Genomic DNA, 15,574 nt, shown 5'->3' on the forward strand with positions numbered 1-15,574 from the left:
CACACCCATGGGAGGAGTCGGCATGCCATTATGCAGGGAGAAGATGGTGAATAGGAGAGAGCTAGAGGACTTAAGAAGAGGGCTTCCCAGAGACTCCAACGACACTAATTCGGCCGTTTTCGATGGAGTACACTTAGTTAAATTGTTAATGAAATTAAATCTGCCCCCGTGTGAAAATTTCGGCTTTCTTGTTCATCTTTTCCCTCAAGAAACGAGCGCGCATAAATTGTTGGGTGAATGTAGGTTGTGTTTGGTTAATGGAGTCAGATAACTAATTCGAACAATTTGGTAAACGGTACATTTTGATATTAATTCCCAACAGGTGTGTGCCAAATCAAAAATTTTGCTCTGTCGATTGCCCTCTGCCATGAGACAAAAGTATTGCGTGCCTCACTTTGCAGACGCTCAACACTCTAATAGGTTACAATAGGTTACATACTAATTGTATTGTTAATATAATATGAAAATGCAGTGAGTTTAAAACAAATAAATAAAAAAATAATTAAAATGAGAAAGATTTATGTTATTGATGTGATTTTTTTAAATTCATTTTCTTTACCTTTAAAAAGTTGCATAAGAATTTAAGACGAGATCTCAACCCTTAGCTTTAGTTTTCCAACTTTATTGAGTAAATCCAAAAGTGTACATCTATATTCATTGCACACGCCCAAACATTCGGGGCGCGCTTACGTCCTCGTGACTGCGGTCGTGTTACAAGGCCACAACGACAACACGTGCAGCGTGCGGGCTCCGCGGCCAATCAGACGCCCGGACTCTGCCCATTGGTCACGCCAATCGGCCAATCACACCACAGCCAAAGTTCTCCTCGACGAATCACGATCACGCTTACTATTGCACGTGTATCCCCCGCTGCTGGAGTTGTACCTGGACTCAAGAGGAGCACAATCAAAAACAACAAAATAGCTGACTCAAAACCATTTTCCTCGTTCAAGAACCTTCTGGACCGCTTCCTTTTGGATCTTACTTTGCAGAAAAACACGACTTTTGCAAGAACAAGGTGAGAAATAAGACACTAGTTTCTGAGAGTATAATATTCTTTAGTCTACATAGGCAACAACAATACATACATACATATATATATATATATATATATATATATATATATATATATATATATATATATATATATATATATGGTTCATACGATTTAAAACATTCAAAAGACGTATGAAATTTTGACGAAGACACAAATTGACAGGTATGTTATTGTCATAGATAACAACGTAGTGAACCATTGAATGCAGCGAGATTATTCTTTTTTGTTTTTATATTTACTTAATATTGCAGAAAACAAAAGTCATGTTAGATTAATAAAATATGTCACTGAATATGTAGTCATTATTGCAGGAGTTTTCCATCTGTGTTGGTTTTATTAAATCATTCTATATCCATCCGTCCATCCATTGTCTGCACCGCTTTTCCTCAGTAGGGTCGCGGGGGTGCTGGAAGCCTGGAACCCATGCCAGCTATCTTCGGGCAGTGGGCAGGGGACACCCTGAACTGGTTGCCAGCCAGTCGCAGTGCACACAGAGACAGACAATTCGGTCGCTCATTCACACCTAGGGACAATTCGGACCGGCAAATTAACCTGACATGCATGTTTTTGGAATGTGGGAGGAAACCAGAGTGCCCGGAGAAAACCCATGCAAGCACGGGGAGAATATGCAAACTCCACACAGAAGGTTCGATCTCTTGACCTCAGAACTGTGCCACACACGCGCTATCCACTGCCGCCGTGCTGCTCTATCATTGTATAATTTTTTTGAAAATCACATTATTCATTTAGCTGTAATAAGTGCCCCTAATGCTTATCCATGTATTTAAATGAAGTATGAGTAGTAGTATTAAGATATACTGTAGATACAATAAAGTCTGTTTAGCCATTTGTGACTTCTTGTGATAGATAGATAGATAGATACTTTATTCATCCCCGAAGGGAAATTCACATTTTCAGCAGCATCCCTGAGCTGAGAACAATACAATAATAAAGCAAAAAGAATACAATATACAGATACCCAGTGCTATGTGCAAATGCCCACTGTAGCGTGTTATATAGAATATCTATATAGTGCTACACAGAATACATATTGCAATAAAATTCGGTAATATGCAATGTAGGGGGTGTGGTTTAATGTGGGCTTTTACTCTGCCGGGTAGAGTTAAAGAGCCTCATGGCAAGGTTTGTAGTATTACTGTTGTTGTTGTTTTTGTTTTAGTATTTTTGTAGAATTCCTGCTGTCACATTTTTTGTGGTATTTCTCTAATTTTGTTGTATTACTGTAGTTACATTTGTATAGTATTTTTGCAGTATTTTTGCATTAGTAGCTTTGTGCAATTTCCATGGTAAATTTTTTGTCGTATATTTGTAACATTTTTGTAGTATTTCTGCTGTAATACTTTTGTAGAAGTATTTTTGTAGTATTTTGTCGTAATATTTATGTGGCAGTATCTTAGTATCATTGTAATTTTTATGTAATATTTCTGTAGAAGTATTTTTAAAGTATTTACATATTAGTATCTTAGTAGTTTTTCTTTTGTATTTCATTATTACCATAGTTTTATTTTTGTAGTACTACGGTTGTAATATTTCTGTATCATAGTATTACTGTAGCAGTATTTTTGTAGTATTTCTGTAGTATTTTTTTCTTATCAGAATAGAGGCAAAATTATATATTAGGTCCCTGTTTTTAAGCACCAACTTTGATATTTAGTTTAGTATTATTTTTGTAGTATTTTGTTGTTGCAGACACACAAAAAAAGGGAAAATGGGGACGAAGTTGGCCCCCCAAAAACACCCTTTATTAGTAGTAGTAACACTATTACTTCCCGATCCCCATTTTTTTATTTCTTTATTTCTAATTGAGAACACACACAAATAGCGAGGATAGCTAGGCTGATCGTTGTTACTTCCAATTCAATGCAGCTCAAATGAGAACTTATCCCGGTCGATGATAACAAAGTCGTGGTATTGTGTGGTAAAACTGTTGTTCAACATAACCACTGCATAACATACTTTCACGTCAAGCTTAGTATACATTGGTTGGTTAAATTTCTCAAATAAGGCACAACAATGCAGAATCTTCTGTTCCTCTAAGAAATTACAACATTGCCATCTCTATTCAACTGCAACGCCTTTTTTCCCCACACGGTTTCTCCTTTGTCGATTAGCAATGCGAGTTTCTCTTGTCAACAATGTTCTTTATTTTTTCATCTGTTTTAATTTTCCTTTTCATGTTTGTTAGAATCAAACTGCGTGCATTATTTATTTGTCCGTCAATTCAATATGTCACGAGTACTGCTTCCTTCATGATAAATGCTAGACACTATATGAGGCTTTTTGAAATTAATTCAGTTGGGAAACTGTAAGCCCCACCTGCTGGCCGAATTGATTACCACGGAATTCGATTGTTAATCAAATAAATATAATTGAAAGCAATTTTCTCTACTGATGATACTGATATTCATCGACTTCCCCAAAATCGATGCCGATAATCGACTGTCCGATAATCGACTGTCCGATAATCCTTCGACCTCTAAACACATAAATAAGCCTCAGTAGTTAGCTTCCACTAGGGAGCGAAGCTGTAGGATCTTGAATCACTTATCTTCGCTTTTTTGCATGTTTGAACCCAGAAATGAATAGGTTGAGTGCGGCTCCTTCTGATTGGCCGGCTTCGTACGACGTCCTCACTTTTGTCCTGAGCGAAACGGACGACGAAGACGGCGTTCCGTCCGAAGGGGAAGACTGTCCTAAAAGGGGATACGACTTCGGTCTTCAAAGTGGTCCGGATGAGATGCAGTCCCGCTCCAGAAGAAGCTGTCGTGCCCACATCATGAACAAGTGCCGGCGTTCACCTCTAGAGGGCGCCAAAAATGCCTCGTGCCCTTCGGCCGGAGATTTGGCCTTTACTCAAAAAGTAAGTCCGTGTAGAAAACTTAATTCATCTATTTATCAAATATTTGTTATTGACTTATTTGTTATTTTGGTGGGGTTTTTTTCCCAGCCTTTTCTCTGGTTGTTGTTCACCCATTTTTCTGTTTTTGAGTAGTTGTTTATGGTCATTGGTTTGTTTTTGGTTGTTGTTTTTTGGAGTAATGACTTAGGTAACGATTATTTGCTCTTTATTGTTTTACTTTATTGTCATTTGAGTACATTTGAGAAATTGACATATAAAACTGAATTTCACTTTAGTCGTTTTTCAACGTTTATTCTTTTTGGGTCGTTTTCTGTCTTTTTGTCATTTTTCACTCTTTATTGGTTGTTTTTGGGTCATAATTCCACCCGTTTTGTCTTTCTGTCGTTTTGTTTTGTTTTTGTCGGGGGGGTCGTTCTTCGCCCATTTTTCTGTCTTGAAGTTGTATTTGGTTTTGTTTTGTTTTCACAGTCATTTATTGTTTTTGGGTCGGGTTTTTTTTTTCAGTTGTTTGTCGATGGTTTATTCTTTTCAGTTCATTTTTAACCGTTTTCTGTCTTTTTGGGTTGTTTTTTTTATTTTATTTTTATTGGGAGGTCGTTTCTGAGTCTGTTTTTGGTCGTCTTTCAGTCTTTTATCCCGTTTTTTGTCGATTTTTGGGTTGTTATTTGGTAAGTTTTTTTATTTTTCGGTCATTTTTTGTTTTTCAGTTCTTCTTGGGTCATTTATTGTTTTGTCATTATTTTTTGTTGTTCATATTGGTATTTTTTGGGTCTTTTGTTGTTATTTTTCTGTGATTTTGGGTTGTTTTATTTTGTTTTTCAGTCATTCTTAGGTTTCAGGTAGTTACAGTGTTACTCTGTTAGACATTGAAAGCAAAGAACTAATGTGGGTGCGCCTGTTTTTATGCCCAATACTGATATTTTTCCTTTCCGTCTTTTCCAGTGTACAGATTTGCACAACTTCATTTGTCCTCTAATGGAACTCCTTCAAAGACTCAAAGCCGGCAGGTTCAATAAAGGTATGTGCTTCGGCCATCTTGTAACCATGTTTTTTATTAAGTATTTTAAATCTGGAGTGAGCAAACTACAGCTCGCGAGCCACATGCGGCCGCAAAGGTAAGATCTTAAGATTGAGCCTCACCCAACCCAAATTTTGGGCCAGTAAATTTTACTTATTAAAAAAAACCCACAATATATAGTATATAGTACAGTATAAAAAAAGTTTGCTGGCAGATAACTTTGATTTTTTTAATATACTATTCGGGTTACGTTTTTGGAAAAAAAAATTATGTAATTATAGTAAGAGGGTTTAAAATGTGGTAAAATGCCAAAATATATATTTTTTAATGAAATTGTTTTGTTTACCAGTAGGAGGTGCTAAATAATACACACTATCCTATTAAAATGACTTACTGATGGTTTAGAACACATATGTCAGAGTCAAGGCCCGCGGGCCACATTAGGCCCGCGAGAGGGTTTTACCTGGCCCGCGTGACGATATCAATATATTATTAGATCCGGCCCGCAGGCCGCTGCAAGCCAGCAGCCCGCAGTACGCATGAATACGACATTTCCCACAATGCAACGGGGACGCGCCGAGCGGGAGCAAAGCGAGAGGCGGTTTGATTTATTCAGCAGTCGGTCAGCAGCAGTCATTAGCATAACAGCAAAAATTAGCCCACAGATACCCATCAACAATGGCTAAACGGAAGGTGGACACTGAAAACCGGGGCTTTCAAACAAGGTGGGAGTTGGAGTACATGTTCACGGAGGTAGCTGGAAAACCTGTGTGTCTGCTATGTGGAGAAAGTGTGGCGGTGATGAAAGAGTATAATATTAGACGGCATCATAAAACAAAACACACGCCTCAAACAAGTAATGTAGAGTTGTAGTAATACAGTACTGTATATAAATGTATGTAAATACAGTAATAATACAGTAATGTTTCCTGTGCAATTACACATTTGAAGTTTTTACTCCGTTCAAGTTTAAAAGTTAAATATGCACATAAAGAAGGTCTTGTTTTTTGTTGTTCCCCTCGGGAATTTTAAAGCTTTATTGTCTATGTTGACTATGTTGTTTTTGTTTGCCGACTCTGTCCTGGGAGTGTTTCTTGTTTTTCGGCTTTTCATGGAAAATAGATCTTGATGTGGACAACAGTCTTTTAATAAAATTGTCTCCTCTTTAGCAGAGAAAATGACTTTTGATTGTTATTATTTGTTAATCAGTAATTCCTTTTTTTCACACTAACCCAGAGAAAGCACAGAAAGGAAAGTCAATGTACATTTGAGCAGGACAGATGAGGTCCAGTGTGTTGATTGCTATTGGTTTTAAGTAACAAGAGATTTTTGCACTTTATTTTATTGTACAGTAAAACTCGGATAAGTCGGACTCGCATAAGTCGGATTCTCGGATAAGTCGGACAAATTGCGTGGAACGTTTGTTCTCTAGGCTTTTCTGTAGTATTACACCTCGCATAAGTCGGATTTTATAAGTCGGATCCTCGCCTAAGTCGGATGGATTTTTCCGTACAATTGACCCTTTTTAATGGTTTTCGCCTCTGATAAGTCGGATCGGTATCAGGTCGCCTAGGACATCTCCCAAATGCTCTAAATTTCAGCCTCCAGTGGCAGTAAGCGATGGAATTTTCCGGGAAGATTTTCACTCCTCACAGATTTTCCGGGAAGATTTTCACCCCTCCCAGATTTTCCGGGAAGATTTCTTGATGTGACGTGGCGTTCCGTGATTGGCAGAGGCTATTCATCAAACTCCTCCTCAGTGTTGAATGATAGCACTCTCAATCACAGCACGCGGTCATAGAACAAAGCCTCGTAATCATAATCCCATTGTTTCTTATTACAGTAGTGCTAGCATTCAAATTGAATTTGTGTGAATTTCTTTGGACTTCCTTCTTAGTTCGAAATTTTGCGACCTCGGATAAGTCGGATCCTCGGATAAGTCGGATGAAAATGACCGGTCCATCTGGATCCGACTTATCCGAGGTTTACTGTATTTCGAGGCAATATTTCTTTTTAATAATTTCAGATGATTGAATGATAGAAAATGGTTATGAGTTGTTGTTATGAGATATGTTATGAGTTTTTTATATAAAGGACATTTGTATTTTGTGCCTGCTGAAATTAAAAATGACTGACAGAGTCATAAGAAAATATTGCTTTATTTATCCAATCATATTGTAATATATTTGTTGTGTTTTCAGTAGGTTAAATCTTGGTTTCAGTAAAGATTGGACAGTCCGGCCCTCGGCTTGTAGCCAAATGTTTTATTTGGCCCTCCGTCCATTTGACTTTGACACCCCTGGTTTAGAATGACGTTTCTTACCACTAGGAGGCGCTATACAATATACCCTGACCCTTTAAATTTTTACAAACAAACTGTTTAAAATGTAGTAAAGTGCAAAAAAATTGTTTTTAATATGAAATGTTTCTTCTCCACTAGTTGGTGCTATATTATACACACTGTTCCCTTAAATTTACATACATACAGATTAAAATGTAGTAAAATGCAAAATTGTTTTTTTGACCACGACATACCACACACTGTCCTTTAATTTCCATACATTTTAAAATGTCGTAAAATTCAATATCATGTTTTATTTTAAATAAAAAAAAGAAGTTTTGTTTACCAGTAAGAGGCGCTTAATAACACACTGTTTCTTTGATATAAACGGTTTAAAAAGTAAGAGAATGCAAATGTTTTGTTTTTTTAATGAACGTTTTTACCACTAGCAGGCACTGTATAATACACACTGACCCTTTAAATTTTACAAACAAACTGTTTAAAATGTAGTAAAATGCAAAATAAGTTTTTTTGTTTTTTGTTTTTTTGTTTTTTGTTTTTTTGTTTTTTTAATGAAACGTTTTACCACTGGTTGGTGCTGTACAATTCAAATTGTTCCTTTAAATTTACTTTCAGACAGTTCAAAATATAGTAAAATGCGAAATTATGTTTTTTTTAAATGAAATAAGTTTTGTTTACCGGTAGGAGGCGCTAAATAATACACACTGACCCTTTAAGTTGACAAAAGGACAGTACTTTGAAGATATTGATCATCTGTTGTCGTCGGGTAGATTTTAAGCCGTTTTTCTTTTCTTTTTCTTTTTCGGCAGGTCTGACCAGTTTCCAACAGAGCGTGGCCATGGACAGACTGCAGAGGATTCTGGGAGTTCTTCAAAGGCCTGAAATGGGGTACGTACGTCCAGTACTGTGACTAGACATCATTCTCAGGGGGGGCATATCAGATGCAGGTCTATAATTCAATTAAATTCAACAATAAAATATAAGAAGAAGAATATATTTTCAGAAATGAAGAACCTCGCCAGTTTTCTTTTGGTGTGCACTGCCCGACCGTAGCAATCGCCAAACGACCCCCCCTCCTCCATACACACTCACACACACGCACACGCACACACACACACACACATGCACCACACAACCTAGTAAAGCCCTTGGGTATGTCCAAAAGGCTGTTAGCTAGACTGTTGCTTGAATTCATGTCACTATGTTGTTGTTTTTTTCCCTGCAGGGAGCGCTATTTGCACAATCTTCTTCAAATCGAAGGGATGCTCAAAACATGGTTCCCCCAGGTGGCGCTGTGTCCCGCACTCGCTTTAGGACCGACTTTCCCGCCCAAATTTCGGACTCGCTGGCGACAAAATCAACTTAGCATTCCTGTCAAGGTTAGCATCACACTTGTCGTACTAGCCCAGGGGTGGGCAACTATTCAGAGTCTACAAAGGGCAGCATTGGGTTCAACGTTTGCCCAAGATGCCAAATTGTAGTATTATTGCAGTTTTTAGTATCTTTGGAGTATATCTGCAGGCTTTTTTTTGTTATCTGTAGTATTTTATCAAGATTACAATAGTTTTATTGTTGTAGTATTTTTGTAGTAATTCTGCATTTTGTGGTACATCCATAATAGTCATTTTGAAGTACTTTTGTTATTTCCGAAGCAGAATTGTGTAATCTTCTAGTCTTTTTTTAATTTTCCAAATCTTTTGTATTACATATTACTGTAGTGTTTTTGTAATCCTTTTATATTATTTCTGTAGTATTTTGGTTGTATTTGTGTTGAACGTTTCAATTTTTTTTGTATTAGTGTAGTATTTCCATAGTAATTTTTTCGTAGTATATTTGTGTTTTTTTGTAGTATTACTGTAGAAATATTTTGTAGTATTTCTGTCGTAATATTTCTGTTGTTGAGAAGTATTATTGTAGTTGTATTTTTCTTTGATTTTTTTTATTAATATTTCCGTAGCAGTAATTTTGTAGTATTTCTGTAGAAATATTTCTGCAGTAGTACTTTTTCTATTATAGTATTACTGTAGTAGTATTTTTTCAATATTTTTGATGTATTCTTCCAATTGTTTTTTTTACCTTAATCAACATATTACCTACTGTTGTGCAAAATTTCTATAGTATTTCTATAGTATTGTATTTTTTTCTTTTGAGAATGTAAGGAAAATAATATATTAGGGCCCTCATTATAAGCTCTATATTTAATATTTAGTTTTGGAGTAGTTTTGTAGTATTTTTTTGAGTATTTCTGTTGTACTGTAGTAGTTTTGTAGTAGACACTCAAAGGGACAATGGCGACAAAGTTGGCACCCATAATGTTTAAAAAAAAATTATTAGAAGTAGCTTATTGACATTAAGATATATATTTGGCCATTCTCTTTTGGCAGGCCGGAGTTTGTCCACCCCTGTACTAGTGTCGCATTAAAATGGAGCAGGGAAAAAAACAGTTTCATTCTGAAATTTCAGAAGCGAAAGTTCACCTGGTCGGATTCCGACTTCCCGGAAACGGTTTCGCCAGGGAAACAAGTCCACCATGCCGAAAATTGCCCGTCCAATTTTTCCAGGATGCAGGAGGGTCCAGAGAAGAAGACGACCAAACCCTTTAGCAGTGACTCACTAGAAAGTGCGCTCCCTGCTGACAGGGGCAAAATGACAAAGAACTGCTCGATATCTCGGAGTGCCGATATGAATCAGGTCAGCGACTATTATCAGGCCGCCGCCATTTTGTGTGTGCCAGACAAAAGGAGTCCTCCATTGACCTGCAATACAGCATTTCCAAGTGTTTCCGAAAAGGAGAATTGATTGTCCCTCCCTAAAAACAGACACCCAATCAGGTTCCGTATCAGTGTGGAAGAATGAACCATAACATGGGTCCGTTCCTTGTTTTATTATACAGCGGAACAATTTTTACTGCACTGAAGAAGATTTCACTACAAGTTTTAAAGGGACAGTGTGTGGTATTTAGCGCCCCTAGTGGTATAAAAAAGTCAGTGTTCCCTAGATGTCGCTGCAACCGAAAAATAGTGCAAAAGAATATAAACTACGGAGACTCAAAGTGTACTCACTTTTCTCAGCGTTTTATGAGGAAAAAGGGTAAAAAGAGAAGAAAGAAAAAAGGGAAACTAAAGAAGAAAGAAAACAATAGTATCAGAAAAAAATGAAGAAAAGATAGGAACATAAAAAAGAGAAAAGAAATAAAAGAAAGGGGGGAAAGGCATGAAAATGTTTTAAATCTTTCCTTACCTTTTCCTATTTTTTCTTTTTTTCTCTTTATTCTGGTGGTTTTTTTTTTTCATTTTGCAATTTTTTATTTTGCCTTTCTTCTTTTGGCTTGCTTCTTTTCTATTTATTTTCATTTTTCCCTTTCCTTTGTTTTCTTTCTCTTTCCTTTTTTTCTTTTTACATTATTTATTCGATTTTTAAGCCATCTACTTTTTCCTAGTGTTTTTCTTTCTTGTCCCTCTCCTTTTTCTCTTCTTTTTCTCACTTTTTTTGCTTCTTTTACTCTCTCTTGTTTTCCCTTTTTTCTTAGTTTCTTTTTTCTTGCTTCTTTTTTGCTTAATCCACACTGTCCCTTAGAAATTTAATTGATGTGGAAGTCTTTAAATCAATTAATTGTAAATTGATTCCAACATGCTGCTCAAAACTATAATATATAATTGACTGTGCATTCCACAATGGTCAAGTACACAACCATGATCACCAAAAAAATGAATGCCTTTATGTTCAGAAAAAAGGAGAGCGTTTGCTTACTTTCCAAGTGGAGAGAGGAAATTATATTATACTTTTAAGGGTGGGCTGCGCCATTTGAAATGTTTGTTGCCCTTCACTGCCATCGCCTGGCTTAAAGTCATGATTGCAGGCTTAGGCTGTCTGTTCATGATCGTTCGTGCAAGTACATGCATTTTTAGGTGCGCTTTCAGCAGTTTTCCAGTTGTTTTGGGTCATTGTTCTTTTTATGGTTCGTTTTTCTGTGTTTTTTGGGAGTCTTTTTTGGGTTAATATTTGGTTCGTTTTTCCTTTTATCAGCATTTTTCAGTTGTTGTTTTTTTTTCCAGTTGCTAATTAGTTTGTATTTTGTCATTCATTGCGTTTGGAACATTTTTGGTTTGTAATTTGGTTACTTTTCAGTTTAGTATTTTTTGTCATTTTTCGTTTTTCTTTTTTCGTTTTTTATTTGGGATTTGATAGTTCTTTTGAGTAGTTTTCTGGTTGTTTTGGGTCACTGTTTTGTTATTGATCTGTTTTTCGGTCGTTTTTTTTTTATTTTGGTTCATTTTTCCATCTTTTATTTTCTGTTAGTTTTCGGTCGTTTTTCTGTTTTTTTTTTTTAAGTTATTAGTTGTTTTTGTGGGCATTTTTCAGTTATTTATTGTCCCTCTCTAGCACTTCCCCCAGCCCCATTCTTCGAATCTTATGTGTTTCGCCCCAAACAGCTCTGATAAAAGTAAGATAAAAGCAGATAGGCGCAGTGGAATACAAAAAATAACTCAGTTGGGCACTACAGAGAAAGTATTTTACTTTCAACTTTTTAGGGACACATCAAATTACGCACCTAACCTTTTAACAGGAAACTAATTTCCGAGCAGACGCTTTCATCTCCAAATTTGCTATGTATGTTTCGTGTTTGTTTTTGCACCACTTTACTATGAAAACAGGCACTTTTGTTTTTGCATTTTGCAAATGCGCATATTTCCTCAGTATTTTTAATTGTCGTTTTTCAAACATTTGCTGCCTTTTTACAAGCCATTTGTAATAATTAACATGTGTGAAGTCTTAAAAAACATTTTTTATTGCCATCTTTCGAATTAAAAGTTCTTTATAAAATGGGCTTCATATTGTGTCTTTTGAAAAAACGTTTTCTTCAAGTACAGTTTTGAACAAAACGGCTCTTAATGTCATGATTACCGATTGAAAGCACCTGCGATTGCTCATTGGCGCCAACAGCCTGGACAGCTGATTGGCTGATGCACTCTTTTTAAACCCCCGGCTTCCAAGAGGAAGTCGTTAGATCGTTATGCAAACTGTTGCCACCAGCTCAGTAAGCCTTTTCGTCCGACTCTGTTCCTGCCCTGCTTTTCTCTGCCTGATCTTTGTTGCTAACCTGTTTCGCCCCGTTCTGCCTGCCTGTTAGCTGACCTGTTTTGCCCCGTTACCTGCCTGCCTCCTGTTGTCGACCTCGTTTCTGAACTTGACACCGCCTTTGCTCTCCAGTCCCGGCCAACGACTTGTAATTCCCGCCTGTTTCCGATCCTCCTCGCTAGACACGGAAGTGCCACTTCCGCATCGCCCGCTCCCCTTGTCCGTCAACCATCGGATCGTGGAAGCAAGCCCTGCTCTCCCTCTTTATTAATAAAAACTGAGAAAACGAGCGCTATTCGGTCCTGTGTCCGTTTCTGGTCTATGACACTTATAAGCCAGCTCTTTAAAGTGAACGACTGAGCCGTCCCCCTTGAACGCTTTCTCGCTCTCTTCTCTTTCTTTCTCCTTGTCACTCTCTTTTTCTGTCTTTCTTTCTGTCTCTCTTTTACCCTCTCTTACTGTCAATTTCTCTCCTTCTTTCTTCCTTCCTTTGTCTCTCTTCTCTTTCTGTGTGGCTCTCTTTCACTTTCTTTTTCTCCATTTCTTTTTCTGTGTCTTTCTTCTCTTTCTATATTTCTCTTTCTCTGTCAATACCTTTCTATCTTTCTCTCTTTCGTGTTCTCTCTCTGTCACTCCCTTTCTCTCTATATCTCTTCCTAAGTCTCCCTCTCTCATTCTGTCTCTTTCACTCTTCTTTCCCTCTCCGTCTGATTCTCTCCCTCTCTTGCTCACATTCTTTTGCCCTTTTTCTTTTGCTTTGTTCTCTCTTTCTCTATCTGTACCTCTATCCGTCACAACAGGTTTGAGCAGGGGACCCAAATATGTAACCTTTCACACAATGCTTTATTAAGGGATTGGGGAAGTCAGGGCGAGAGGAAAAAGATGGCAATCTGGTGCTCGCGGGGGAGGAGGTGGGGTAAGCCCTTGCGAACGAAGCGTGGTCTGAGATCGGAACAAGTCGGTCAGCCAGGACGGAAGAGGGAGTGTGTTCGGAGATCGGAACAAGTGGGATAACCAGGGATCGATACAGCAAACAATCAGGATATGGGTAGCCGGGACAGGAGAACGGAGCTTGGATCGGGGATCGTTACAGGAAACAGAATCAGTATACGGACAGCCAGGACAGGAAAACGGACCTTGAATGAGGGATCGATACAGGAAACAGAATCGGGATACGGGTAGCTGGGACAGAAGAACGGAGCTCAGCTCGGGGATCAAACAGGAGACAGGTCGGGATCTAGACGGGACCCAGAGTCAAAAGTGCTTGCCTTGCATGCTCTGAGGTCCATCTCTCCCCTTTTTCTCTTCCTATCTTCTTCCCTTTCTTTTTTCCTCTTTTTCTTCTTTTCCCTGTCCCTCTTTCTCTCTCTCTCTCTCATTTTCCTTATTTCTTACTATATACAGTCGTATGCAAAAGTTTGGGAACCCCTGATCATTTTCAAGATTTTCCTTTTTAAATCATTGGTTGTTCAGATCAGCAATTACAGTTAAATATATCATATATCAGACAAACACAGTGACATCTGAGAAGCGAAATGAAGTTCATAGAACAGAAAAATTACATCAACATTTAGAAGATCCTCTTTTTGCAGAAATGTTTCCTATAGCTTCCAATGAGCGTCTGGATTCTGGTTGAAGTTATTTTTGACCATTCTTCTTTACCAAACATCTCCACTTCAGTCAGGTTTGATGGTTTCCGAGCATGGAGAGCCCGCTATAAATAACACCAAAGATTTTCAATAATATTCAGGTCTGGGGACTGAGATGGCCATTCCAGAACATTGTACTTGTTCCTCTGCATGAATGCCTTTGTAAAATTTGAGCATTGTTTGGGGTCCTTGTCTTGTTAAAGTATCCAGCCCCGGCGCAACTTCAGCTTTTTCACCGATTCTAAAACATTGTTCGCAAGAATCTGCTGATACTGACTGGAATCCATGCAACCTTCAACTTTAGCAAGATTGCCAGTACCTGCACTGGCCACATAGCCCCACAGTGTGATGGAACCACCACCAAATTTTACTGTGGGTAGCAAGTGTCTGTCTTGGAATGCTGTGTTCTTTTTCCGCCTTAGCTCTTTGTTATGTCCAAATAACTCAATTTTAGTTTCATCAGTCCACAGGACCTTATTCCAAAATGAAGCTGGCTTGTCCAAATGTACTTTAGCATACCTCAAGCGACTCTGTTTGTGGCATGTATGCAGAAAAGGCCCTTGCCGCATTCCTCTTCCATACAGCATCTCCTTGTGCAAAGTCTGCTGAATAGTTGAACGATGCGCAGTGACACCATCTGCAGCAAGATCATGTTGTAGGTCTTTTGAGCTGGTCTGTGGGTTGAGTTTGACTGTTTTCACCATCCTTCGCCTCTGCTGATCTAAGATTTTTCTCGGCCTGACACTCCGGGCCTTAACTCGAACTGTGGCTGTAGCCTTCCATTTCCGCACTATGTTCCTCACTATGGAAACTGACAGCTGAAATCTCTGAGCTAGCTTTTTGTTCTCGTCCCCTAAACCATGATGTTGAACAATCTTTGTTTTCAGGTCATTTGACAGTTGTTCTGAAGTAGAGCGCTCGTCTCGGGATCAAGGGATCCCAGTTCGAATCCCGGCTCGTCCGTGTTACATGTCGAAGTGTCCTTGGGTAAGACACTGAACCCCTATTACCCCCAATAAGCAGGTTAGCGCTTTAAATGGCTGCAAGGCCGCTATTGGAAAATGTGGAGCACATTGTAAAGCGCTTTGGGAAGTCATTGACTTGAAAAGCGCTATATAAATGCAGATCATTTCATTTTTCATTTCATTTCCCATGTTGCCACTCATCAGAGAAGATGCAAAGAGGAGAACAACTTAAGCTTACCAAACAAATTTTGTGTTCCAATAATTTGTGCTAAAGGTATTCAAATCAATAAAACAACAAGGGTGCCCAAATTTATGCACCTACCTACTTTTGTTTAAGCAATTATTGCACACTTTCTGTAAATCTTATAAAATTCATTTCACTATTCAGCTATCATTGTGTTTGTCTGCTATATGATATATTTAACTGTAATTGCTGAGCCGAACAACCAATGATTTATAAAGGGAAATCTTGAAAATGTTCAGGGGTGCCCAAACTTTTGCATACGACCAATGTTCCCTCTAATTTTCCACGGGTCTGAGCGTTCACACAAAGTCGGTGAGCAACGCTTGAAACAACAGTGAGCCACTATAATCCCAAGTGTGGCTAGATAATTAATTATCAA

The 15,574-nt window shown here is 38.0% G+C and overlaps 1 protein-coding gene across 1 annotated transcript; it reads left to right on the forward strand.

Moving 5' to 3' along the window:
• Positions 1 to 886: 886 nt before the first annotated feature.
• ciarta (circadian associated repressor of transcription a) lies at positions 887 to 12,086 on the forward strand. Its single transcript, XM_088327737.1, has 6 exons — positions 887 to 1,018; positions 3,655 to 3,938; positions 4,881 to 4,956; positions 8,068 to 8,146; positions 8,484 to 8,637; positions 9,722 to 12,086. Exons 2-6 carry the CDS (start codon positions 3,657 to 3,659, stop codon positions 10,055 to 10,057), a joined length of 927 nt encoding a protein of 308 aa, XP_088183863.1. The 5' UTR covers positions 887 to 1,018; positions 3,655 to 3,656; the 3' UTR covers positions 10,058 to 12,086.
• The last annotated feature ends 3,488 nt before the right edge of the window (positions 12,087 to 15,574 follow it).

The sequence above is a fragment of the Urocampus carinirostris genome, chromosome 2, assembly GCF_059441175.1.
Source record: "Urocampus carinirostris isolate Australia breed hairy pipefish chromosome 2, RoL_Ucar_1.0, whole genome shotgun sequence".
Lineage (NCBI taxonomy): Eukaryota > Metazoa > Chordata > Actinopteri > Syngnathiformes > Syngnathidae > Urocampus > Urocampus carinirostris.

What these genes read in the sequence shown, in the direction of transcription:
- ciarta (XM_088327737.1), top strand. Translation starts at nt 3,657, where the DNA reads ATGAATAGGTTGAGTGCGGCTCCTTCTGATTGGCCGGCTTCGTACGAC. An exon ending in ATTTGGCCTTTACTCAAAAA is followed by an intron (nt 3,939 to 4,880) that starts GTAAGTCCGTGT and finishes CGTCTTTTCCAG; the next exon opens with TGTACAGATTTGCACAACTT. An exon ending in CTTCAAAGGCCTGAAATGGG is followed by an intron (nt 8,147 to 8,483) that starts GTACGTACGTCC and finishes TTTTCCCTGCAG; the next exon opens with GGAGCGCTATTTGCACAATC.